A 27013-nucleotide genomic window follows, 5' to 3' on the forward strand; every position below is an offset into this window, starting at 1 on the left:
CCTGACAGTCTTCATCCCAGCTCCCAAGTAGTCTTTAAATGATGATCACTTCTCCCGTTTTGGCCCTGGGAAGTCTTTGTAGCCTTCCTCCAGTGTACACCATATGTCCTCTGTACTTGTCCTTGGAGTTAGGCACATGAGGGAGTAATTCGGCACTGGAACTGGGACAGGTTTGGCAAGGGGATTAAATTTAACCAGGAAGATGCAGAATGGAGATAATGATAAACAGAAATTGGAGGCTGAGAAATAGATAAGATACTTTTTTGGTGGCTTCTTATCATTCAGGTGATTGGGGTGGGGGGAGTGGCAGAGTGGTCATCATGTATGTTCTACCCTAAATTTCTGCTTACTGTCTCCCTTTATTTTTCTTCTCTGTCTTCTAATCACTTCTGTATCTTCAGTTTTCAAATTATACTTATGGTTTTGCTTGAATTTTGCTTTTATAACTCTTTGTAATTTGTTTTCCCTGTGTGTTCTGTCATCAGATAATGAAGCCTTAGACAAGGATTGTGTCTTCTACTCTGGCTTCCTGTACCTTTTCTTCCCCACCTTCTCCAAATGCACGTACATACACTCTAAATAGTTGTACTTCTGACTTTATAGTTCATGCTCAGAATGAAAAGTGAGCAGGTAGGGGTGAGAGACTGATTATTTGAGGTTTCTTTTTCTGTGATTCAGACCAACTTCCTCCAGGTCATTTCTGGAAATGACTCAATCCTTGTAAAAATGTGTTCTACCCAAGCTACTGTCATGTTCTTTTCCCTGCTCTTTTCCCTCCAACCCTCCTCCTAGTTATGGATTAAAAGAGGCGGCCATAGCAGGAGGGAGAAATCCAAATCAGTAAAAGATTCAACAAACAATGATGTTTATTTTCCAAATTTGCCTTTATTCCCATCCATAATTTCCCTGACTGGAGGGGTCTTGCTTCATCACTCAGTCTCTAGACAGGTTTTCTCAGTGTGGTCCCTTAGTCCCTTATGGAGTTTCAGGTTTGCATTTCTGGAGCTCAGCTAGATTAGGACCTGCACAGTGTTCTAGCATACATGGGCTTCTTTTTTTTTTTGGAGAGTTAGGTGGGCTTTGGGGACCTGGAGTGTGACCTGCAGAGGGGTGTGAGCTTTGGAGTTGATCTGGGGAATTGCGATTTGAGGCTGGAGAGTTTGGGATTACGGTTGGACTTGGTACTTGTTGTACAGTCTTTGTGATACACTTCCCAAGTTTCCTCAGGCTGTTTGCATCATGGGGCTGTCAGAGTGGAATAAAAGAGACAGTTATGTTTCAGCTTAGGCTTAGATCATTCCCAAACCATCTCAGAATTCTAAATCCCTTTCTCCCCATTCCATGGACAAAAGATCAGGTTTCAAATAAGAGGAGTTAAATTTGATGCCACTAACCTCCCCTTGAGATCAGATCATTTTGTACTGGTGGCGGTGGGGGGGGGGGCATGGTGTGTGGGTAAGATATCCTTAGCTTATCCCTTCAGGCCTCAGCAGTTGCTTGAGGACTAGACAGGGTAAAACAGAATTGGTTAAAGTTTCCTCCTGATGGGATTGTGATAGTATAACAATAGGCATTTTTGAGGTTGAAAAGAAGTGAAGACAATAGGATTGAGGTTAGATGAGAGGAATAGATACCTTGCCTAAGACTTCAGGATGCAGCCCATTGGAGGCCTTGAGTAAATCAGGATTTTTCTGTATCCATTTGGTGAGGGAGGCAGCACCAGCAGATGTACGGGAGGTCAGAGTCACCCGAGCAGGGGGTACCTTCAGAGGCATTTGCCAGGTGCCCATGAAGGAACCCCAAGGACTTGCCTAAAAGGAAAAATGGGATTCCTCAATAGGGCTTCTCACTCCCAGTAACAGACCTGTTGGCAGGGCCTCTGGTTGTCTTATTTTCATCCTTTATCTTTGGGATGCATCATCATGAAACGATACTGAAAGCATAATTTCCCACTCTTCCTTTTCCCCCTCTCTCATTTAGGTTACCCGAATCTTTTCATCCCCTTATCTCTGCCGGCTTAAATTACACATCCTTAAGATAAGTTTAGCAGAGTACCCACTGTGTAAGTATTATCACCTGAAGGTGTTCATTTTATACAGGTCACTCATCAATTTAAACATAATCCTCTTCTGTTGGATGAACTGGTTGGAAGTTTGGGGGCACTCGTGTTACAATGTAAATTAGATTGCACTTCAATTTTCCAAATATTGGCCACAGGAGATTACAAGCCTCCCCCCTGTTACTCAAGTTCTATACCTTAGTTCTTTACCTTTCTAGATAAGAATGGACATGAGTATCTCACCTTGGAACGGGGCACCGAAGGCAACAGATGACCACGATCATTGGCGATAATCTGAGTATAGCCCTCGTGGGAAGAAATCCTCTGGGGTCGAGGTGGGGAGAGAAGGGCTTGTGAATACGAAGTGGAAAAGTGGGGAGAATATATCTGAAGGGCTTGAATTAAAGGCTGAGGGAGAGGAGGATATGGGATTCAAAGAAGGCTGAAGTTAGGTGCCAGTGTATTACATACAGTATGATGTAAAGAACCAGAAACTGGCCTTGTGGGTGTTCTGAACATGTAATACCTCTTTTGTTGGCTTGGCGAGAGACCAGTTCTGCAGATACTTGGGTGAGAAAGCTTTTTCATACTGTGGAGAGAAAGATGAGCATCCCTATGAGAGTCAAAGGCCCCAAGCCCAGGAAATGATAGCTAGGCACAATTCTTTAGATTTGAAGACCAAAGGCATGAACAACTGTGCTAACTAAGCTTTAACTCAGTATAGAGAGAATGTAATTTGTTTCATCTGTGTGCCGTCCAGCGTGGAGCCACTAGCCACGTGTGGCTCTTGAGCACTGGAAATGTGACTAGTCCAAATTTACATGCTTTGTAAGTACAGTTGACCCTTGAACAATATGGGTTTGAACTGTGTGGGTTAACTTACAGATTTTTTTCAGTAAATATGTACATAGTACTACATGATCAATAGTTGGTTGAATCTGTGATGTGGAACCTGGATACGGAGGGCCAACTGTAAAATTATATACACATTTTCAACTGCATGGGGATCTGTGCCCTAATCCCTGCCTTGTTTAAGGGTCAACTATATAAAATATACTGGATTTTGAAGACTTAGTACAAAAAAAGAGAATGTGGAACATCTGTTTATAACTTAAAATATTGATTAAATGTTGGAAATAATATTTTGGACTTACTGGGCTAAAATTATTAAAATTATCTTCTTTTTAATTTTTTTCAGGTAGCTACTAGAAAATTTAAAGTTACATTTGTGACTCATATTATCTTTTTATTGCAGTGCTGGTCTAGACCAGGGGTCAGCAAACTCTGGCCCATGGGCCAGATCCATCCTCCTGTCTGTTTTGGGATGGCCTGAGAAAGCTAAGAATTATTTCTATAGAGGAACATTTCCAATTGATTTGATAAAAGGGAACATTAACTTTGTATCCCAATTAAACAAAATATTTTCTCATCTTTTAAGAATTTCATTCTTTTCATTAATATTACAAAAAATTGCACTCAGTTATTATACTTTGAATTTTGTCAAAAATTTTATGGAAAAGTGTTTTCTCTCATACCTATATAATATCTGTGATTTTGTCACTTGGCCCACAAAGCCTAAAATATTTACTCTCTGCTCCTTATCAGAAAAAATTTGCTGACCTCTGGGTTAGAACCTACAAACTTAACCCAAAGATACCTGTTACTTGTCCTTGGGCCCTCCCTCCCTCCCCTGAGGAGCTGAGGTGGTAAAAAAAAAAAACTACTCTCTCACCCTACTCTCAGCTATCTATACAGTAATCAGAATCCTATGGGAGGGGTCAGACCAAAGGTGGAATCCGGAAGGCAAAATTAAATGTTAAAGAAATGGAAAAAGAGTGCTTACCTGGTTGGCACTGTAGTTAGTGGCCATGATCCTGCCACTTCCTGCTGTTTACCTTTGTTGCCTGGCAACCGCAAAAGCGAACCTTCCGGGACTACCTCCCAATTAGCAAGGGCTGCCTTTCCCTTCTTGTTTATTCACTTTCTTAGCTGACACTGCCCCCAAACTTTTCCCCTGAAATGGGCATGATCTATTTAAATTCAAACATAAGGCTAAACAAACTTGTGAATTCTGGTCACAGAATGAAATGGGAATGCTATAAACTTTGAAACCATGAAAATATTAATAAAGTTAATGATATTAAGGTATGTGCGGGACTTCCCTGGTGGCGCAGTGGTTAAGAATCTGCCTGCCAATGCAGGGAGCATGGGTTTGATCCCTGGTCCGGGAAGGTCCCACATGCCGCAGAGCAACTAAGCCCCTGTGCCACTACTGAGCCTGCACTCTAGGGCCTGTATGCCACAACTACTGAGCCTGCGTGCTGCAACCACTGAAGTCTGGGCATCTGGAGCCCGTGCTCCGCAACAAGAGAAGCCGCCAAACTGAGAAGCCTGTGTTTCGCAACAAAGAGTAGCCCCCAACTCACCACAACTAGAGAAAAGCCCTGCACAGCAACAATGACCCCCCCCCCAAAATTTATATATATATGCATATGGGCTTACCACACCTGTTAAAATGATTTTCACATTGACTACAAAAACAAATTCCAACACTATGCTGTTATAAAATAAATATATCTAAATTGAAAAGATTCAGGAAGCTAAAAATAAATGACTAAAAAAGCAGAATTTTTTTCTTTAAGCAGGGGTTGCAATTGTAATTATCCAAGAAAGTAGAATTCTGACTAAAAAGGTTTAAAAGAGATAAAGAAATTTTTACCACAATTAAAAAAAGAGAAAGAATTACACTCAATATGAAGAGAAATAGAAGCACATTAGTAATAGGAGACTTTAACAAATCTCTGATAGAGAGAAAGTGAACAAGAAATTGGTACAGATACAGACAAACTAAACATAATAAATAAGATAGATTTAACATATATTAAACTCTGAACCTTGATAATAGAGAATATGGTTCCCCCCACCCCATCCCAGCCAAATGCATATAAAGGATTTACAAAAATCACAAAAATGTGGCACATTCACATCTTAGGCTACAGAAAAAATCCCAATAAATTCCAATTTAAATTTCCACATGGGAAATTAAAAAAATTGCTGTTAACCACTTCTGGGTCAAAGGAGAAATGCAAAACAAATTGAAAATATTAATAATGAAAACAAGACTCTATGGGAAATAGTTAAAACATCTATCAGAGAAAGATTTATAATATTAAATGAATAAAAGTTAAAAAGCATAGTTAGGGGCTTCCTAGGTGGCGCAGTGGTTGGGAATCTGCCTGCCAACACAGGGGACACGGGTTCGATCCCTGCTCCCACATGCTGTGGAGCAACTAAGCCTGTACGCCACAACTACTGAGCCTGCGCTTTAGAGCCCGTGAGTCACAACTATTGAGCCCATGTGCTGCAACTACTGAAGCTCACACACCTAGAGCCTGTGCTCCGCAACAAGAGAAGCCACGGCAATGAGGAGCCCGCGCACCACAAGGAAGAGTAGCCCCCACTCACTGCAACTGAAAAGAAAGCCCGTGCACAGCAAAAAAGACCCAACACAGCCAATAAAATAAATAAATTAACTAATTAATGAAAAAAAAGCATAGATAAATGAATAAACATGATACAAAAACTAGGGGGAAAAAAAACTCAAAGCAAACCAAATGTCAGCAAAAGGAAGAAATTAGTAAAAAGAAAGGCAGTGATTAATAGGTTTGAAAACAACAACGAAAAGAGGAACTAATAAATCCAAAACTGCTTCTTTGAAAAAATTAAATTGATAACTTCTTAGCTAAACTCAAAGTAGAGGGGGGAAGACAGCACAAATACATAAAGTTAGAGACACAGAAAAGAAAAATTTTAAAATATTCTATGTAAATATGTTTGAAAATCTACATTAAATGTATAATTTTGTGTAAAACCCCCATTTAACAGAATTGACCCCTGTGGAGACAAAGTAAAAACAGACCATTTAATATAAAATAGAGAAACTGATTAGAATTATCCCACAAAACAAAACAGACGCAGTTTCACAGAAGAGATTATCAAACTTTAGAAAATAAGTCCTTAACTTTGTAAGCAATTTTAGTGTTGACTTAAAAAACTGCACAATGTGAGAGTTGTGAGTTAAGTTTTATTTGGGGCAAAATGAGGACTGCAGCCCAGGAGACAGCATCCCAGATAGCTCTGAGAAACTGTTCCAAAGAGGCAGGGGGGGAGCTCAGTATATATGTGGTTTTGGTGAAAGGGAAAAACATGCAGTCAACACATATTGTTTACAGAAGGTTGCTGCTAGTCACAAGGAGCAGTCATCACCGTGAAGGATTTTAGTGTATTTCTAGATATGAGGAGATACAAGAATTGGGCCCATAAAGTTGGCTCCCGAAAATATCTAAAGATCTGTTCTGCCAGGTTTGCACAGAGCACAGAGTGCCTCATTTCAGTTCTCCACCCTGAAAACCTTTCTGGGGGGTGTGGACAGTCAGCAGCTGCAGCAGCACATGATTTATTCTTTGTAGAGGTAGATGGCAAATGCCAGTTGTAGTTGACAAGAGCATGGCAAAAGAAGGAAAATTTGCAAATTCATTTTATGAAGTGGGTATAACACTGATTCCCAAAACTGAGTTTTTGAACCATGACAAAGACTAACAAAAAACACTATAGATCAACTTATTAATGTTGATTAAAAAATCATATAAAATATTAGTAAGCAGAATCCAATAGTATGTTAAAAATTTTGTAGCATGACCAAGTGGCTAATACTCCATGGATGCAAAGATGGAGAATCAAAGGAAATCCATTAATATAATTTATCGTATTAATTGATCCAAGGTAAAAAAGTGTATGCTCATCTCCACAGATGCATTGATAAGTTTTAATACATAACAACAACAACAACAAGTTAAAAGACAACTGGGGGAAAAAGTTATAAATTTTATCACAGGCAGAGAGTTAGTATCTTTGATAAAAACAATAAGAGGCACTTCCCTGGTGGTCCAGCAGTTAAGACTCCGCGCTCCCAATGCAGGGGGCCCAAGTTCAATCCCTGGTCAGGGAAGTAGATCCCACCACAACTAAGAAGCCCAAATGCCATGATGAAGCTCCTGCGTGCTGCAACTAAGACCTGGCACAGCCATAATGAATGAATAAATAAAGAACAAACAAAAAACAACAACAAAACTTCTAAAAATACAGGATAAAAATAATAGCCCTATAGAAAACTGGTCCTAATGAGGCATATCACAGAGCAAGACATACAAATAGCTGTTAACCATATGAAAAATGTTCAGTATTGCTCATAATTTTAAAAATATGGAAATTAAAGCTACATGGAGATACCACATCTTACTCACAAGACTGCATAAATCCAAAACTTTGATAACGTACTCTGTTGGTCAGTCTATGAGGAAACAGGCATCCTAATATGTTGAGTATGGAACTGTAAAATTGTACAACCTCCACAATGGAGACTTTGGCAGTATCTAGCTAGCACAGTTATCAATGCCTTTTGATTAATCAATTCCATTTTTTTAGAAATCTATCTCAAAGATACTCTAGCAAAAATATGAAAAGTGTGAACTATTATATGCAGCATTATTTGTAATAACTACAGACTGGAAACAACCCACTGTCAATAGTATGGTACCTCCACACAATGGAGTACTATGCAACTGTGAAAAGCAGTGAGGAAGATGCCACTGTGGAATGATCTCCGAGAAATACTTTAAAGTGAACAAAGCAAGGTGTAGGACATGTGAATGGTGTGCTATTGTTTATATTAAAAAGGAGACATAAATATATGTGTTTCTAAAAGAAAAATAATGGAAAAACAAGTGATATGATTAGTGATTACCTTTCGGGAGAGAGGAGAAATAATGTGGAAAAGACAGGCAGAAGGTAAACTTCTTTGAATATGCCTTGTTTTGCAGAGTTGATTTTAGAACCATGTAAATATTTTACATGGTTATAAAATTAAGTTAAAAACAAAAGTAATCCCTAAAATAAAAAACAAATGAATTATTATTTTCACAGGTTTTTTTTTTTTTTAAAAAGAGATAGTTGGCTAAATACAACAGCTATGTAAATAATACCTCTACTTCCTCTAAAGGTCACAAATTTCATATCCAGTTTTCTTTCTTAAGACTAAGTCTCCCTCTAGTGGAGATTAGTTTTACAATTAGTCCCCCACCCCCTACACTACAAAGAAAGAAATCTTTTGCCCATTGTCTCCTGCCGCCAAATCCTTAAATTACATAAGTGTTAGAATCATGAGGAGGAGGATGTGATGGAAGATATTAAGCAATGGGATAGCAAAGAGTCAGGGACAGAGTCAAATTTTAAAAGGAAGTGGGGGGAGGAGAGACTTGAGGGACTCTAAGAGCCAAGAAAATGTGGTTATTCAACCCAGAATGGGGAAGGAACTTCAACTTCCTGTTGTTGAAGGATTGCCACCCCCTCTGCCCAGAAAGACATAATTAATATGTCCATGTTGCTGTGTACTTAGGGAACTAGCTCCCCGCAAGGCATTGCTTTAGGGAGAAACCTGGGTGAGAAATACTAATGAGTAGATGAAGAGTGATTCTCCTGAGCCAGATAAGGTGTGGTGGGGGTGAACTCCAGACATCTCTTCCACCCCTCAGGACTCTCCCAAAGTCCCACTGACCCTTGAGGTCAGATGCATGAAAACTTTGCCTGCTCAGAGACTGATCATGGGGAAAGGCACTGGCACAGTCTCTTGAGTTCCTGGCAGGGAGAGGAGAGTCAGAGACTATCGCACATTGACAGTGGCCTCTGGGGATATGATGGGAGGGTCCTTGTGTTCTGGGCTGTCCTAGGTCTCATCTGACCTCACATAGTGGAAACTACTCTGGAAAAGTCCTCTAGAGTAGAACCTCTCCTGACATCTACTCCAGTTTCTAAAAGTATATGCCATTCTTCCCCTCTCTCTGTTACACTGTGGTCTTAGCATCTGTAGAGAACGTTTGAGTGTTGCCACCTCAGCATGTATCTCCAATCTCCTTTACAGTTTTAAATAAGAATACAAAAAGAAACGAACGCTAAAAACAGTCTAGTTTCATAAGTTCATTTTCTGGTCCTAAAAAATCTAACTCCTTGGTGGGGAGGGATAAATTAGGAGTTTGGGATTAACACATACACACTACTATAAATAAAATAGATAATCAACAAGGACCTACTGTATAGCACAGGGAACTCTACTTAATATTCTGTAATAACCTATATTGGGAAAGAATCTGAAAAAGAATGGATTTATGTATAACTGAATTGCTTAGCTGTACACCTGAAACTAACACAACATTGTAAATCAACTATACTCCAATATAAAATAAAAATTTTTTAAAAATCCACTTCTAGGTATATACCCAAGAGAAATTAAAACATATGTCCACATAAAAAATTTATACATGAGTATTTAAAGCAGCAATACTTATAATAGCCAAAAAATAGAAACAACTCTAATGTCCAAAAACTGATGAGTAGATAAAATGTGGTATAATCACACAATGGAATATTATTCAGTAATGAAAAGAATGCATTCATGCTATTACTTCTCTCATCTCGTAAACAAAGGAATGAATTACCAGTACACGCTACAACACGGATGAACCTTGAAAACATTACACTACGTGAAGGAGGTCAGTCACAAAGGACCACATATTATACTATTCCATTTATGTGAAATTTCCAGAATAGGCAACTCTGTGTGGATAGAAAGTGGATTAGTGGTTGTGCAGGACTGAGGAGGGGCCTGGGAGTGATGGCAGATTGGTACAGGATTTCTTTCAGGGACAACAAAAATTTTCTAAGATTGTGGTGGTATTTGCACAACTGAATACACTAAAAAATGGGATTACTTAATCAAAAGTCAATGAAGTGTACCCCTGAAATGAGTGAATTGTATGCTCTATGAATTATATCTTAATGAATCTGTTACTAAAAAAAAAATAAATGAGTAAACACCCCCCGACACCCCGCCGCCCAATCTAACTCCTTAATTCTGTTCTGGGGGCCTGCTTTTCTACATGTGTAGCCTAAGAATACTGTCCAGGAAATTACTCATCTGAATGATTATTTCAGCCAATTCCCACACCTTTCTTTGTTCTGCCTTCACTTCCTCCCTTTAAAAGGTGAGTTGAAATCACAGTGGGAAAAAAATTGGCCTAACTAGGCGTGGTGACCCTTCCTGTGTGCAAAATATAAGAAACATGTTACTAAATGCCAAAGTTCTTAATATAACAAAAAGTAAAGTGAACCTTATACAATGAATTATTATCAGCATGAAATTCCGACATATGCTACAACACTGGATGAACCTTGAAGATATTATGCTAAATGAAATAAGCCTGTCACAAAAAGACAAATATTGAATGATCCCATTTATATGAGGTACCTGTACTTAGAGTGATCAAACATCATAGGCAGAAAGTAGAATTCTACTGGCGGGGGGGGGGGGGGGGGGGGGGGGGGAGGGTAGGGGAATGGGGAGTTATTGTTTAATAGGTACAGAGTTTCAGTTTTGCAAGATGAAAAGAATTCTGGAAATGGATAAGGGAGATGGTCATACAATAATATGAATGTACTTAATACGACTGAACTATACACTTGAAAAGGGTTAAAATGGTAAATTTTATGTTATGTATTTTACCACAAGAAAAAAAAATTTTTTAAGTAGTATGTAATGTGAACTTTACTGAAGACTGCCAAGAAGTAATGAAACTAGGTAGCGATGAATGATGCTAGGATAAGATCTCATGTCTCATTTTAACAAGAACTAGGAGGAACACCCCTCTCCAGAGCTCTGTGTCCCTCCTTTTTACATGCATAAATCATTCAATCATCATTCATACCTCTTCTCTGAGAACATATTGCCTCAGACCACTCTCAAATTTTACCTTCTCCTTCTTCTTTTGTCAGAAATCAGGCACACTTAGAACCCCTCGAATAATCAGCCTTGCTTTTATGTTCACTTAACAACTCCTGATGGATTCTAGCTTCCAAAGTTGTTGTTTGGAACAATATTGTTGCATGTTGGAACAACATTCTGAAGAGAATGTCCCTTACCACTTTATAATTCTCACTGTTAATTAATAAGTTGGCACTGATGCTGGTTTGTATAAAAAAAAGAAAGAAAGAAAGGCACAGTATTGGAGTTTTTACTCTCATAATTATCAAAAATTTTTGAGCAATTAAAATAAAGCCAAAGTTTTTAAACTTACTTTTGCAATAGCCCCATGTAAAATGAGAATAATGTTAGTACTTTTTATACATGAGAAAACTGAAACATAGGAAAGTTAAATAATTTGTCCAAGATGCACAGCCAGTAAGTTGCAAAACCAGTTTTCAAACTCCCAAACTGACCTGTACCTGAAAGTCCAGACCCTAAAATCTGAAATCTCGAGTCCTCATTTAATCTGATTGGATAAGTGAAAAAAAACAAGTTTCTCCTCTATGGGAAGTCTCAGATATTTAACTTCCAAATGTACATTAAAACTCTTTAAGAGTGGAAAGGGGATATAATATAGAGCATTTCCTCAACCTATTTGACCACTGGACTTATTTTTCATGGAGCATCTCAAGGAATTTTCTTAGCTGAAATTTTGCAAAACTTTGCATGTAATATAGAATATTGCTTTTGTCTTTTTCAACTACTTTGAGACTATTCGAATTACTTTCTCATTCAGAACATTTTAAAAATTGAGATATTGAGAAACAATGATTAGCCTAAGGCCATAACCAGTTAATACTGCAGCTGGAATTAGACTAGGTTTTCTGGCCACAATTTCAGGGATTAAAAAAAAATTTTTTTTTAATTATAGAAGGAATATATTCACATTGTAGAAAATCAAACAAATCAAACAGAGATATGCAAAGGACCACTGCCTGCCCCCAACACAGCACTCCAACCTCATCTTCCTTGGGGAAAAAACTATTCTAGTTAAAGTACATTTGGCTGCAAGTAACAGAAAATTTAAAATAAGAGTAGCTTAAAAATATAAAGTGTATTTGGTTCCCACGTACATGTCCAGAGGTATGCAGTCCTGGGTTGTTAGAGCAGCTGTGCTGCTTGAGGACATCAGGGTCTTAGATTCCTTCCAGCTCACTCTTTCTCCATTCATCCTGAGGGTGGAACCCTGACCCTCACAATCCAAGATGGCAGCAGTTCCAAAGGGCACACAGCAGCCATCTTTTAAGGAACAATGCTCACAGCTGTCACACAAAGATATTTCCATTTTCATCTCATTGGTCTGAACTTAGTCACTGGTGATACCTAGCTGTAAATATAGGCTAGGAAATACATAGTTTTTATCCTGAGAGGCTATATGCCCAACTAAAAACTATATTACCAAAAGTGGGAGAAATTATGTCAGGGAACTGTTTCTGGCACTAAATAATCTTCAGCATTTGTTATCTATCCTTTGGGACTTTTTTGTGTTTTGGTTTTGTTTGTACTCTACACATTACTCTGCAACTTGCCTTTTTCATTTTAATATATCATTGAGGTATCAGAGTCCTTAGTTGAAAGAAACACAAATCAACTCTGGCTAATTCAGTGGGAAAGTAACTTACTAAAGGATATTGGGTAGTTCATATGATTTCTAGGGAGAATGAAGAATTAGAGTTGGATTTTAAATTATTCCTGATAGTCCCGACAAATTAGTACCCTGAACTGCCACTGCCACTGGGCACAACCACTGTGGCTTGCAAATCTGACTCACTGCACTCTCCTGCCTGGCTCCATGGGCACACGACCTATGTAGTCCCATAGGGCCCTGCACTGAGAAAGGCTGTACCCTTGGTTTGTCTGCTGTTCCCATCTGAAAATTCTTAATAATTTTTGAACAAGGGGCCTCACATTTTTATTTTGCACTGGCCCCCGCAAACTATGTAGCCTGTCCCTGGACATTGGGTGCTACTATTAGAGTCACTGTGACTGCCACCTCCAGAAACTGGCTGAAGCTGCCCTGCTGCCACACCCCTCACCAGGCTGCATTCACTGCCTGCCCTGCATCTTCCCCTCACCTGTTTCCAATTCAACAAGTGGGACTGGTGGTCTAATCTGCAGATTTTCTAGCTGCAATGGAGGCTAGAAAAGTGAATAGCTGGCATTCATGGTGGGAGGAAAGCTGTATCTTAAAAGGCAGAAAGCAGTGGTGGTTAGGTGGGGATCCCCCAAACATAGGAAGTAGGTTCAGAGGCTCAATAGTCAAAAGGAATCACAATAAAGTAGAACCCACAAAGTATATATAGATTTATCTCATTCTCTTGAACAGTTCCCTAATGTTCTATAGTGGAGACATTTATTCAATCATTCCCCTGTTGATGGACATTCAAGATATTTCCACTTTTTTGCTACCACAATATTGTAATAAACATCTTTATACATTTGGCCTTCTGTACTGACAGCTTTATTTCAGTAGGCTAGATTCTTTAGAGTTGCTGGACAAAAGTGAACATGTATTTTTATTTTTAGTATATATTGCCAGGTTACTTAAAAATATAGTAATTTATATTACCACCAGCAAGATGCAAAAGTACTGTTCTCTCCCCTCCTTTTAGTCCCTGAATATTATTCCTCTTTTTCTTTTTATCAATCCTGATGAGTGAAAATGACATATTATTCTTTTAATATTTGGTTTCTTGACTACAAGCACCTTTTCGTGTGTGTATTGGCTACACTGAATTTCTTTTTTATGAATTGCCTTTCCTTTCCTCACTTTTCTTTTGGTTTGTTCCTTTATCTTAACAATTTGTAGTCACTCGTTGTGTATTAGAGACACTTTTTCAGTCATGCGCTGGAATTATTTCTCAGAGCATGTTTCTTTGTTTTTTAACTTTAGGGTGTCTTTTGTTTTAATTTTCTTCAAAAGATTGTTAACTATGTCTTTTCCTATATGGCTTCTCCATTTGTTTTGTTATTCTTGCTTGAGAAGTTTTCATTGTACATTTACGTGTTGGTTACAATAAGCACATATTTCTTTTGTAATAAAAATATTTTTTTAAAAAGGAAAAAAATGTTTAAAACCTTGAGAGACTAGCCTGAAGACGTTTATTCTTAGGTCCAATTCTATTACCAACTAGATATGGCCTTGGACAAGACACCAAGGCGCTATTTCATTGTCTTAATTTTACAAGTGAAAGATAACAGCATCTACCCTGCCACTTCACAGGGTTGTTGTAAAGATAAATCAGATTTTTTTAAAAGTATAAATATGGGTTATAAAAGTATAAGGTATTATTATTATATGTTTTCCTTCTTTACTTGAAAGGTAATGTGATGAATAAAGAGATCACTAGATTAGGAAGTCATGTTCCATCTTATGCCAATTACTAACCAGTGTGCCTTTGAAAAACCTGGTTAGCTTCTATGAGATTCTGTTTCCTCATCCTTAAAATGAAAGAGTTGGTCTCTAAGTTCCTTTCCAGCTTTAAGGATCTAAAGATATTATAGTGAAATCCCTAACAAGAAAGTTATGTGATTTTTTTCTTTTCTTTTCTTTTTTTTTGGTATTAAAGGGTATTCTTAGGTGTTTAAGTGTGTATCTTGAAGATACATAAATGGAGACTGGATTGGAAGGTGACTACTGTGGATGCGCTGAAACTCATTAGGAGCCTCCTGTAGTTACGTAGGTGACGGGGAGCGGTAGATTAAACCAGGGCAGCAGCAAAGGAAACGTGGAGCAAGTGAGCTCAGCTTAAGAGTCTCAGCTGATCATGTGGCCCATCTGGGGTGTTTGTAAGGTCACAGCAAGCACTCAGATAATGGACGGATACAGGTCTAAAACCAAAATTAATCTTCCTATTTCCCATTCCAATTCAAATTTGTTCTCCAATGTTATGTCTTAAGATTCTAGTGCAGACCAATATTTTGACATACGCAATGACTCACAATTTACTCATTACATTCAGAAATGCATGGGAAAAAGATGTAACCTATTTTATAATTGATCTTCCCTGTTCATAAGCCTCTATCCTAAAAGAGGTGGAGAAATGGGGGAAAATTTAACTGCTCAGTTAAAGATTTCTAAGTTTTTTCTTATTTAAGTAGTGGTGGTGATTGTGTTTCCAAAGATGACAATATCTCCCACCCCATAAGCTCTTTTGAAATGTGACCTGGACAATTACCCTTCAAGAGATAGAGTTTATTTCCCCTCTCTCTGAATCTGTGTTGACCCTATGACCTGTTTTGACCTATAGAATGGAATGGAACTGCTGATATGTAACTTACAGGGTGGAGTCTTAACAGATCTGTAGCTTCTGCCTGTCCTGGCTGGAAGTTCCGTCTTGTTAGTCCATGCCACGTAAGAAGACCAGTTACTTTGTCAGAGATAAAGGCCATGGAGAGATGCCTGAGGCTACCTTCATCATTCCAGTTCCAGTCAAATTCCCATCTGAGCCCGAGCTAACCAACAGAACCATGAGAAATAATAAATTGTTATTTTAAGGCCCTAAATTTTGAGGTGGTTATACAGAAATAGATAACAAAACATGGTGTTTGGGGGTTAATTCAGTCCCTATAGGAATACGCTTGGTCTTTCATCCTTTCTCTTAATTTTTCAAGGGGTTGCAGCAAGATATTCCACACCACAGGTTCTTCTTAAATGTGGTGCTGACACTGCTCCCACTGAGGAGTCTATATTCTCTCCTCTTGAATCTGGGTGGGCCTATGACTAAGGTGGAAGTGATGCAAAGGCAAAGGGGACAGCTTCTGCTTGGTCTTCCTGGGATGCCATCTTTTGGAATCCAGCCACCTTGGATCTGAGGAAGCAGAGAGACCTCATGGAGAGGCCACTAATAGGTGCTGCTGCTGACAGCCTCAGCTGAGATCCCAGCCAAAAGCCAGCATAACATTCAGACATTTGAATGAGCAATTCCAGATGATTCCAGCCCCCAGCCATCAAGTCACCTCTGGCCTCCAAGTCTTCCCAGCTGAAGTCCCAGAGATTTTAGGCAGAGACAAACTGTCCCCACAATACCCCTTCCAAATTCTAGACTCTGGAGTCATTTGTTACATGGCAATAAACAACCGAACACTCTCTTATCCTCTTCAAGGTGGCATCTAGGTAAAGGTGGACCTACCATGATCTAGAGGTAACAGAAAAGGGAGACAACCTCAGGTCCCTGTGGCTGGCATCTGGGGCCTTACTGCTCTCAGATATGTTGGGCTGGCCTTGTCCCTGGGTACCATGTGCTAAGTTGCAACTATTTCAGTTGGGCCTTTTGCCATCCTGACATTAATTGCTCAAGTCCACTGACCCACCCCATTCACTTGCTTCTAGCTGCAAAGTTTCTGCCCAGTAAGCTGTTTTGTCTCATTTCCAGACTTCTACAAAAGACATTTGTTCTTGTCTAGGTGTCTTCCTTTGGAAGGAGATGGGAATTAAATCTATTCAGAATCCATCCCTGCCCCCCCCAACCCCCCCAACTCCCAGTGTGACTGGATTAGACCAGATGGTGGTCAAGTTCTCACCTCCTACTCTTGGGGGGGGTTTGTTTGTCATATATATATATATATATATATATATATATATATAATTAACATATATATGTTTTTAATCCACTCCTCAGGAGTGGGAGGCTAAGATTCCCTTCCAGCACTAGCCCCACCTTCAGGGTTTCATTAGAATCTTTGGGAGTGTTCTGCAAGGGGTATAGGCAAGAGCTGTGTTTAAGGTAGCAAGAAGTACTGCTGGCACCCCAACCTCAGCCTCCTGTGATTTCCCCACTACCTTATCTTGTCAGAAACCAGGCCTTCCACCTCTTCCATGGTAGAGCTGGGGCTCACATTCCTTGGTTTGACTTGCACCTCACAGCTGCCCCCTCCAAGGACTCCAAGACAAAGTACACTCTTTGTAGGCATGGTCTCAAGAGGTGCTCTAATTTAAAAAGGGATTTGTGGACAATCAGTATAAATGACCTGGGTTTGGGTCTAGCTCCAGCACTAGAATGGGAACTCAGGCATGTCTCTCTACAACTTTATTTCCTCATCTGTAACATTTTGATGGTTATCTCACAAGATTGTTAAAATGATAAAATGACTAATTTACTGTGATACAAAGTAAATGTAAAACAAACATTAGTCATTATGATTAGAAAGTGTATATTAGTACGTTAAAGACTCCGAAAGCTATTCAGAGAACTGCTGAACTCTGTTGAACCAGAATTTTCCTGGTTAATACGTCCACAAGAACGTTTTTAAATAGCACGCCTATATTTGGCATTAGGTAGCGAGGCAGGAGCTGGAGTAAACGGGGCCCGGCTAGAACACGCACAGACTGTGAAGTGTTCAGATATATGGGATCGCCACTCCCCTGGGAGCAAGGACAAGGCCCGGTCATTTCCAGCTCCTGGGGCCCAGCTGCCAACAGGAGGCTGCCTGCACTTCCCTCCCACCGATGTGTGGCCTGTACCGTGTCATGTTGCTCCCACTGTCGGGAACCGATCAGCACTTCCCAGCCTTCCGGTCCTGACTCAGGCCTCACTTGCGGGAAGGCTCCCGACTGCGGCGGGCCGGGCAGGGCCGAGGGCGGGGCGGGCCGGGCCGCGGGGCCTTCCGCGGGAGTTGCTGCGGGAGAGGCGTGGCCGGCTGCGGGCGAGGCGTGGCCGGCCGCGGGCGGAGTCGGGAGCGGGCGCGACGGCGGCAGGGGGCGGGGCCGTCCGGGGCGGGGCCTACCCGCCTTCTCAGACTTCCGGGAGGCCGTGGCGCGCCCGTTCTCCAGGCCTCAGGCTTGCGGCCTTGAGTTAGGATTCTCGGGTGGTACCGTTAAGCCGACAAAGTTGGCCTTTGTTCAGGGTTCGTACCCCAGAGACGCGCTGTCAGGGGCGCGGGTTCCAGGTCTGCCCGAGGTCTGCCCGGTGATCCTTGGGCGTCTCGGTTGATTCGAGCGCTGCCCAGCCGTTGGCCCTCGGAGTCTGCGGAAAAAGAGGGAGGCGGAGTTAGGTGCAGCCTGGACGCCCTAAGGAGTAAGAAGGCGAAATCACAGGACAAATTAAATTTTGGAGAAATATGCGGTTTTATCGTTTGGTTAATGTGTCCATATCTTCTTTGTCTTTGTAATGAAAGTGTACAATCTCGCCTTTACCTAACTAGACTGCTCTTTTCTCATATTATGCGGTGTGGTTTTTTTGGTTTTTTGTTTTGTTTTAACCATGCTTGAATTCGTCTGCCCACTACAGAAAATGTCCACTGACATTTTCACTTAAAGTTAGGTCAGGGACTTCCCTGGTGGTTCAGTGGGATTCAGAGCACCCAAGGCAGGGGGTTCCGGTTCAATCACTGGTCAGGTAACTAGAGCCCACATGTGGCAACTGAGAGTTGAATGGCCACAGCTAAGAAGTCCATATGCTGCAACTAAAGATCCTGCAGGCCGCAGCTAAGACCATGCACAGCCTAAGTAAATAAATATTAAGAAAAAAAGAAAAGAAAGCAAGAAAAGTAAGGTCACATACACTTCTCGTTTCTTTCTTTTTTTTTTTTTTAATATTTATGCGTTTATTTTATTTGGTTGTGCCAGGTGGGCTCCATGCGAGCTCTTAGTTGCGGCACGCCTGTGGGGCTCTAATTCCCTGACAGGGATCGAACCCAGGCCCCCTTCATTGCGAGTGGAGTCTTAACCACTGTGCCACCAGGGAAGGTCCCTTCTATTTAGTCTTTATGGTTGTTTTTTTTTTTATCTTAAAAACATTTGGTAGTTTTTGAATAGGTAATATATCAAAGTAATAAAAATAAATTCACACACTGAGAAAGTTGTTAATACAGGGAACAAACAGGTGGTTGCCAGAGGGGAGGGGTTGGGGGGGTAGGAGAGAAGTAGGTGAGGAAGGTTAAGTGGTACAAACTTCCAGCTACAAAGTTAATGAGTTAGGGGCATGAAATATACAGTGTGGGGAATATAGTCAGTAATAATGTAATATCTTCGGCGATAGATGGTAATCATTTTGAAATGTACAGAAATACCAAATCACTGTATTGTGTATCAGGAACTAACATAGTGTTGTATAGATCAAGTATACCTCAAAAACAAACAAACAAACTAATAGAAAAAGAGATCAGATTTGTGGTTACCAGAGGCAAGATCTGGGGAGATGCAGAATTGGATGTGGTGGTCAAAATGTACAAGCTTCCACTTTTAAGTTAAATAAGTACTAGGGATGTAATGTACAATATGATAAATATAATTAACAGTGCCGTACGTTATATTTCAAAGTTATTTAAGAGAGTAAATCCTGAGTTCTCATCACAAGGGAAAAAGAATTTTTATGTTATTTTGTAGCTATATGGGGTAATGGATATTCACTAAACTAATTATGGTAATCATTTCATGATGTATATGTCAACTTAATATGTTGTACACTGTAAACATAGTGCTGTATGTCAATTATATCTCAATAAAACTGGAAGGGGGATAAGTTGTTAAAATAAAAAACAAGCAAAGGGAGTTCCTAGGTGGTGCAGTTGTTAAGAATCTGCCTGCCAATGCAGGGGACACAGGTTTGAGCCCTGGTCTGGGAGGATCCCACATGCCACGGAGCAACTAAGCCTGTGTGCCACAACTACTGAGCCTGCACTCTAGAGCCTGTGAGCCACAACTATTGAGCCCATGTGCCACATCTACTGAAGCCCGTGCCTAGAGCCCTGCTCACAAGAGAAACCACCGCAATGAGAAGCCCACGTACCACAAAGAAGAGTAGCCCTGCTCGTTGCAACTAGAGAACGCCTGCACAGCAACAAAGACTCAATGCACCCAATAAATAAATAAATTTATAAAAAACAAAAACAAATGAAGACTGGCTTTGAAAATTCCCTTAGCAGACAAAATCAGTTTAGTTATACAAGCAAAGCTTAATTTAGCTTATTTTGCCAAACAAGGGAGACTAACTTGAGCTTGACCACTTCTTGCTTATGCCTCTGGAAATCATAGGCACAACTTAAACTCTTCACCAAAACTGATATGAGGTAACCACTAACCAATTCCCTATCATTTAAGAAAATTCTAATATTGTAAACAATCACCGTGAAGAATAAGCAGTCACTGCCTCCTCACTAATACAAACTGCTTTATAACAATACAGTTGGCCCTTCATATTTGTGGCTTCCACATTCTTGGACTCAACAAACCAAGAATCAAAAATATTTGGAAAAAAAAATTCCAGAAAGTTCTGGAAAGCAAAATTTGAATTTCTTGCAAGCCAGCAACTATTTACATGGTACTTGTATTTACAGCTATTTATACAGCATTTACATTGTATCTGGTATCATAAGTAATCTAGAGATGATTTAACATAAAGGGAAGGATGTGGGTAGATTAGAGGGAAATACTACACCATTTTATATAAGGGACTTTAGTGTTCAAGGATTTTGGTGTATGAGTAGGGGTCGTGGAACCAACCCCCCACAGATATAGGGGATGATGACTCTCAACTCCTGAGTTTTCCTCTGTGTTTTGCTTTGAGTGCTCCTGGTTCAGGAACTTTTTTTTTGTTGTGTGCACAATAAACTTTTACTACTTAGGTGACTCATTGGTTTTACTTCTGCTGTTTCTGAACTTCTGACAAAGTATTGGGTTGGCCAAGAAGTTCCTTCAGTTCTTAAGTTAAAAAAAAAAAAAAAAGACATTTTTCATTTTCACCAAGAACTTTATTGAACAACATATTCACTGTTTTGTTCCACTACTTTCTGCTATTTTTCAAGCAATTTCATAATTCTGTCTTCCCAAAACTTTTTATCATTTTGAGCAAAGAACTGTTCCAGCTGCCTTTTACAGTCTTCCAGGGAATGGAATTTTTTTCCCATTAAGAGAATTTTGTAAAAACCGAAACAAATGGAAATCAAAAGGTGCCAATGTCTGGTGAATACGGTGGATGAATCAGAACTTCCCAGCCAAGCTGTAACAGTTTTTGCCTTGTCATCAAAAGAAACATATGGTCTTGCAGTATCCTGTGGAAGATTATGTGTTTTCTGTTGACTAATTCTGGACACTTTTTGTCTGGTGCGGCTTTCAGTTGGTCTAATTGGAAACAGTATTTGTTGGAATTAATTCGTTTGGTTTTCTGGAAGGCACTCATAATAGAGGACTCTCTTCCAATTCCACCATATACACAACATCACCTTCTTTGGATGTTGGTGTGGATAGTGGTGGTTCATTTCACTTGCCCCATGATCTCTTCGGTTCCACGTTATTTTTTAAAATTATTTTTTAATTAGTTATTTTTGGCTGTGCCGGGTCTTAGTTGCAGCATGTGGGATCTAGTTCCCTGACCAGGGATCAAACCTGGGCCCCCTGCATTGGGAGCTCCAAGTCTTAACCACTGGACCATCAGGGAAGTCCCATGTTCTACATTATTGTAGGGTATCCACTTTTCATTGCCCATCACAATTTGTTTTAAAAATGAAATGTTTTCACTAGGTTTAAGTAGAGAATTGCATGCAGAAATACAGTCAAGAAGGGTTTTTTTGCTTAACTTACATGGACCCAAACATCAAAGTGATGAACATAACCAAGCTGGTGCAAATTATTTTCAACGCTTGATTTGGATATTTTGAGTATGTCAGCTGTCTCCCGTGTGGTATAATGTTGACTCTTCTCAATTTCTCGATGTGATCACTACTTCAACTGGTCTACCTGACCATGGAGGATTGTCCAGCGAGAAATCTCCGGAATGAAACTTGGCAAACCGCTTTTGACACGTTTGATCAGTCGCAGCACCTTCTCCAGACACTGCACAAATCTTTTTTTGCATTTCAGTTGCATTTTTACCTTTCTTGAAATAATAAAGCATAATATGCCAAAAATGTTGCTTTTATCCTTCCATCTTCAATATTAAAAAGGCTACACAAAAATTCACCACTTTTGATGTTTTTTAAAAAAATGCACCTGATATGACGGCTTTCACAATACAATCTAACAAAATTGTTTTGAATGAAGTTAAAGACAATGAAGCGCTACTAGAGCCATCTGACGGAAAAAACCGAACCAACGTTTCGGCCAACCCACCATATACAAAGAAATGTAAGTTTTCTTTCCAGCTCTGCCCTCAATTCCCCATTCCTTTTCCCAGAAGCAAGCATGGTTATCAGTTTCTTTCCTAGGTAACTAAATGTATACACATATTTATATGTGCATAAATATATTTCCTCCATTTTTCCTTACCCCAATACTACATATTATACACACTGCTCTGCACCTGCGTCCTTTTCAATTAATTTATCTTGGAGACTTTGAACAAGTCTAAAAGCGGGATAGTATGCAAGATGAAGAGTGATTAAAAACTGTCCTCCTGTGGTTGGGCTCTAAAGGATTTCCAGCTCTTTGTCAGTGTAGGCAGACCGTCCAACCGTGGGAATTGTGGATGCTTTCCTGGCCCTTGCCATGCACTGTTTCCAAACAAAGGGAAAAGTTTGTTCGGTACTCTTACTGAAGTTTGGCAGGATGGTGATACCGGAGATTCCTGAGTCAGCCAGAAGGACTCTGTTTCCCCAGCAGTGTGTGTAGTACTCACCCGAAGTCCCTAAGCCTGGTTAGAATTACTGGCCTGTGTAGAGGTCTCTTTGAAAGCCAAGGCTACTTTTATATCCATGGGAGATCCCTGCGGCCTCCCCAGACAGGAAGTAGTTGTGCTGACTACACGTTTCAGGCCCAAAGTGCATGGGACCCAACCATTTTTAAAATTTCTTGGGCAAGCTTCACTGATTCCACCCTGAAGTTTTTCAGAAGGCTTATCATACTTTCCTCAGGCCTGGGGTGTCAGCAGAGAAGGGAGTTCAGTGAGAAGACCACCTCAGGGAAATGCTGACTAAGCTCAGGACCAATGCTTACTGAAATTTATCTCACAATGTCCACGGAAAGCCATGGTCTTGTTTGCTCTTGTAAACAAGGCCTGTCTCCCTGCCCCTGGATTTCCCTTTTGCGTCCCACCAAAGACAACACCGGAAGATCCTGGCCGGTCTGGGTGGTGCAGGCCTATCACCTTACTATTTCTTTGTGCTTTCCATAAAGCCCTGACCAACCAGGATGAGCTCTTTTCAAGGTCCACAGAGCTCTGAGGAATTTGCCCATTCTCTTCCTCCCCAACTGCCCAGGTTACTGGCATCTGCTCAGAAAGGAGCTGGTGAAATGGGTAACCTAGGTCAGCTAGAGTAGTTGGTCTGGGACAAGGGTGAGGGAGAGGAATCAACCACTGTGGACCCAGGATAGAAAAGAAAGCAGGGCCACCAAGGAAGCTGTAGTTATTCCTTCCCTGTTGCTATATGGCTGTAGATTTTCTCTTCCATACCATCAACAGGCCCCAATGGAGGCTTCCTAGGTGGCGCAGTGGTTAAGAATCTGCCTGCCAATGCAGAGGTCACAGGTTCGATCCCAACTCCAGGAAGATCCCACATGCAGCGGAGCAACTAAGCCTGTGTGCCAAAAAAAAAAAAAGAATGGGCCCCAATGAAACCATAGGTTATGCTGGGTATTTGCATTTTTGCTCTCAGATTCATTCTCTAACCTGCTTCTGCCCTGTTCTGCATTGCAGGGAAATGCATTTCCCAGGCTCCCATCTCATGTGAAGTGAAAATGAAACTCCTTACAATGTCTCACAAGGCACTCTACCTCCCCCTAGCTCATTCTGATCCAGCTAGGATGGATTTCTTGCTATTTCTGGGATATAACAGCTAGCTCCTCCCCTAGGACCTTTGCATTTGCTGCCCCTCAGCCTAGAAGCTTTGTCCCCAGATATTTACATGGCTAGTTCCCTAACTTCTTTCAGGTTTTCACTCCAAGGTACTTTCTCAGAGGCCCTTCCTTGGCTACACTATCTCAAATTCCACACACACATCCCAGACATTTAATATCCTGCTGCCCTTTCGATTTCTCCTTAGTACCTATTATCATCAAACATTATATATTTTATCTTGTCATCAGTTGCCTCACCCACTAGAATGTAAACTCTATGTGGGCAGAGATTTGGTTGTGTCCCTTTTTGTACAGTACCTGGCACTTAGTAAGTACTCCATGTGTTTAATAAAGAATGTATGGACTTCCCTGGTGGTGTGTTGGTTAAGAATCCGCCTGCCAATGCAGGGGATGTGGGTTCGAGCCCTAGTCTGGGACGATCCCACGGCAACTAAGCCTGTGCGCCACAATTAATGAAGCCCATGCACCCTAGAGCCCAGGCTTTGCAACAGGAGAAGCCACCACAATGAGAAGCCCTCGCACCACAATGAAGAGTAGCCCCCACTTGCCATAACTGGAGAAAGCCTGTGTGCAGCAAGGAAGAGCCAACACAGCCGAAAATAAATAAATAAATAATAAATCTTAAAAAAAAAAGAAAAAGAATGTATGATGGCATTGTTTGCCATAACTTGGAATGGGTCACAACCAAGTATCTATCATGGGGGAAAGAAAAGTAAAATGGGTTGGTGCCCACTACAAAATTATTTACAACCGTTAGAAACAAAGGACTAAATGTGCACACAGCAACCTGGGTAGACCCCAAAGTCACAGTGCTGAGTGAAGAAATACACAAAATTAGGAAACGTGCACACAAAATAACTACACAGTACAAGAATGCATACAAATGCAAAGCACACATCAAACACATTAGAGAGGGGAGAAAGTAGGGAATAGGGATAAAATAAAGTAATAAATTAAGATAAAAATAAAGCAGGCGAAGAGTCTTGCACCCATCCATGCGGATCAAGGGCAATGAATTAAGATTAACAATGTACATGAGGTACACTCCAAAATTATTTAATGTGAATACATATTTTAGTTTCATACAAAAATTTAATAGGAAACTTAAAAATATATATTTGTATGAGTATCCAGAACAGACTTCAAATACGTTTGTTTTTTTTCTGAGAAATATTAAAACAATTTTTAACAGCTGTATTAGGGCATAATTGACATACAATAAAGTGGACATATTAAAAATGTACAAGTTAAGTTTTGGCAAATGTATAGATATGTGAAATCATCCTCACAACAGGTGGGGGGAGGGGCAGCTTGCCCATTAAGCATGGTACACATATGCCTGCAAAAGCGTTTCAACTTATTTTAAATTCAAAATGCTTTAATTTAAAAAAATTCATTTAAATTCAAAATTAAATAATGAAATTAAAAAAATGATTTTATATAATATTAATACCTTCATCTTTATACCAATGCAGCTGTAAAATATCTTATATTAATAAATTATATATTTGTCATATATAATAGTATTTTATATACAATTATGTTTTATGTTATATATAAATGAACTATATTCATAAATATAAATTTTAAATTAAAAAAAGGTTTTTAATATTTAAACATTTTTTATGAAGAGTCCCATGAAGGTCAAATGACAGTCCTAATGCAACCGTGTCACAAGATAGTGAACATATCCATTGTCCCCCCAATTTTCCCTTTCTAATCCTTATTGCCTGCCATTCTCCTTCCCCTTACCAAGCAATCACTGATCTGCTTTCTGCCATTATAGTTTTCATGTTCTACAATTTTTATATAAGTGGAGTCATGTAACACTTTTTTGATTGGGCTTCTTTCACCCAGCTTAATAGTAATAACTAATAATTATGTGGTTATCATAATAGTAATAATAATTATATTATATTATAATAATATAATATATTATAATATTATAAAATATAAATATAATAATAATAATTATTATTATATATATTTTGCTGAGTAGCATTCCATTCTATGGATGTAACCATAATTTATCCTATTGAGCGATGTCTGGCGATGTTTGGGTTGTTTCCAGCTTTGAGTTGCTACAAATAAAGCTACTATGAGTATTCATGTACAAGTCTTTCTGTGGGCATACACTTAATTTTCTCGTGGAAATACCTAGGATTAGAATGGGTGAGTACAATGGTAGTCGTTTAACTTTCAAAGAAACTGTTAAACTGTTTTCCAAAGTGGATGTAACATTTTACATTCCCCCCAGCAGTGTATGAGTGTCCCAGTTCCTCCGCATCCTGGACACCTGGTGTGGTAGGCATTCTAATACCTGTGTGGTGATATCTCATTGTGTTTTAAATTTGCATTTCCCAGATGATTAATGATGTGGAACATCTTCAGATGTGTTTTTTTGCTATCCGTCTATCTTCTTTGGAGAAGTGTCTGTGCACACTGCCCATGGTGGGGGTGTGTGTGAATATAACTTTTAATTAAAAGAAAAAATACATTGTTTCCGCCTGATTTAGAACCAAGGGCCTTAGGATTCCCTGTGCGGAAAGACTCAGAGGAGGGAGGGAGAAAGAATCTCCGAGACTGGAGCGTAGACCTGAATGCCTGGGGACAGCTTAAATCGAGATAAGAAACAGGGCAGGTTTGCTGGGGGTGACAGAGCAGAGGGAATTGTGCCACTGGCTCTGCAATGTTCCGTTCATTCCTCTGGACTGCAGGGTAAAGTTTCCCGCTATCAGCTTAAAGCGAGATAATGCCAGGCGCACTGTTGGGTCTCGCTAGAGGTTTGCAAATTCTCTGGAGGAGACAGCCCTTTGCAGCTCCAGCTGAGGAGGCCGGAGCCTGGGCCGAGTTTGAATAAGGGACCAGCCTGCATCTCAGGACACCGCTCTGAACCAGAACTTGGTTCTGGGGATCCAGATCGGAACCAATGACTTCATTCGAGTGGCCAAAAGTGCTTTACCTTTCCGGTGTCAGAAAAAAATGAGAGAAAAATTGGAGGAGGCCCAACGACTGCAGAGGCGCCTGTTGAGCAAGCTTGACAGCGGCGGTGGGAGCGAGTAAGCAACTGCCTCGGGGGTCAGCGCTCAACCAGCGAGAAAAATAAAAGCTTCACGGACTGTTTCCGCCCGGTTTCGAACCGGGGACCTTTCGCGTGTGAGGCGAACGTGATAACCACTACACTACGGAAACCAGCTGGCTCTAAGGGTTTCAAAAACTAGCTTTGAAAGGTAGCAGCTCGTCACTGCGTCCCCGATGGGCGAGAAAAGACCCGAGCGGGTGGACCACAGCGCGGCCTCCCCCACGCGCC

General features: G+C 40.3%; 1 protein-coding gene, 1 long non-coding RNA gene and 1 other non-coding gene across 6 annotated transcripts in view; all 3 read right to left on the minus strand.

Annotated features, from left to right (window-relative positions):
- Positions 1 to 871: 871 nt before the first annotated feature.
- CFAP126 (cilia and flagella associated protein 126) lies at positions 872 to 17559 on the minus strand. 4 transcript variants are annotated; one of them, XM_057726566.1, is made up of 7 exons: positions 17437 to 17559; positions 16756 to 16902; positions 15255 to 15428; positions 2586 to 2648; positions 2303 to 2467; positions 1635 to 1811; positions 872 to 1245 (listed from the first exon to the last, which is right to left on the minus strand). In XM_057726566.1, exons 3-7 carry the CDS (start codon positions 15363 to 15365, stop codon positions 976 to 978), a joined length of 786 nt encoding a protein of 261 aa, XP_057582549.1. In that variant the 5' UTR covers positions 15366 to 15428; positions 16756 to 16902; positions 17437 to 17559; the 3' UTR covers positions 872 to 975. The 4 variants fall into 4 exon arrangements, with proteins under 4 accessions (XP_057582549.1, XP_057582550.1, XP_057582552.1 ...); XM_057726567.1 differs by having other exon boundaries at positions 2303 to 2383; positions 17437 to 17556; XM_057726569.1 differs by lacking the exons at positions 15255 to 15428; positions 16756 to 16902; positions 17437 to 17559 and adding an exon at positions 3903 to 4073 and having other exon boundaries at positions 2303 to 2383.
- A 95-nt stretch (positions 17560 to 17654) lies between these two features.
- The window catches only part of LOC130848286 (uncharacterized), a 38197-nt gene continuing 28838 nt past the window's right edge, over positions 17655 to 27013 (minus strand). The window contains exon 4 of the long non-coding RNA XR_009052594.1: positions 17655 to 17938. This is a non-coding gene — a long non-coding RNA (uncharacterized LOC130848286). The remainder of the gene's footprint in view (positions 17939 to 27013) is intronic.
- On the minus strand, positions 26823 to 26895 carry TRNAV-CAC (transfer RNA valine (anticodon CAC)). Its single transcript has one exon. It is a non-coding gene; the product is annotated as a tRNA-Val (tRNA).

The sequence above is a fragment of the Hippopotamus amphibius genome, chromosome 3, assembly GCF_030028045.1.
Source record: "Hippopotamus amphibius kiboko isolate mHipAmp2 chromosome 3, mHipAmp2.hap2, whole genome shotgun sequence".
Taxonomy (NCBI): Eukaryota; Metazoa; Chordata; class Mammalia; order Artiodactyla; family Hippopotamidae; genus Hippopotamus; species Hippopotamus amphibius.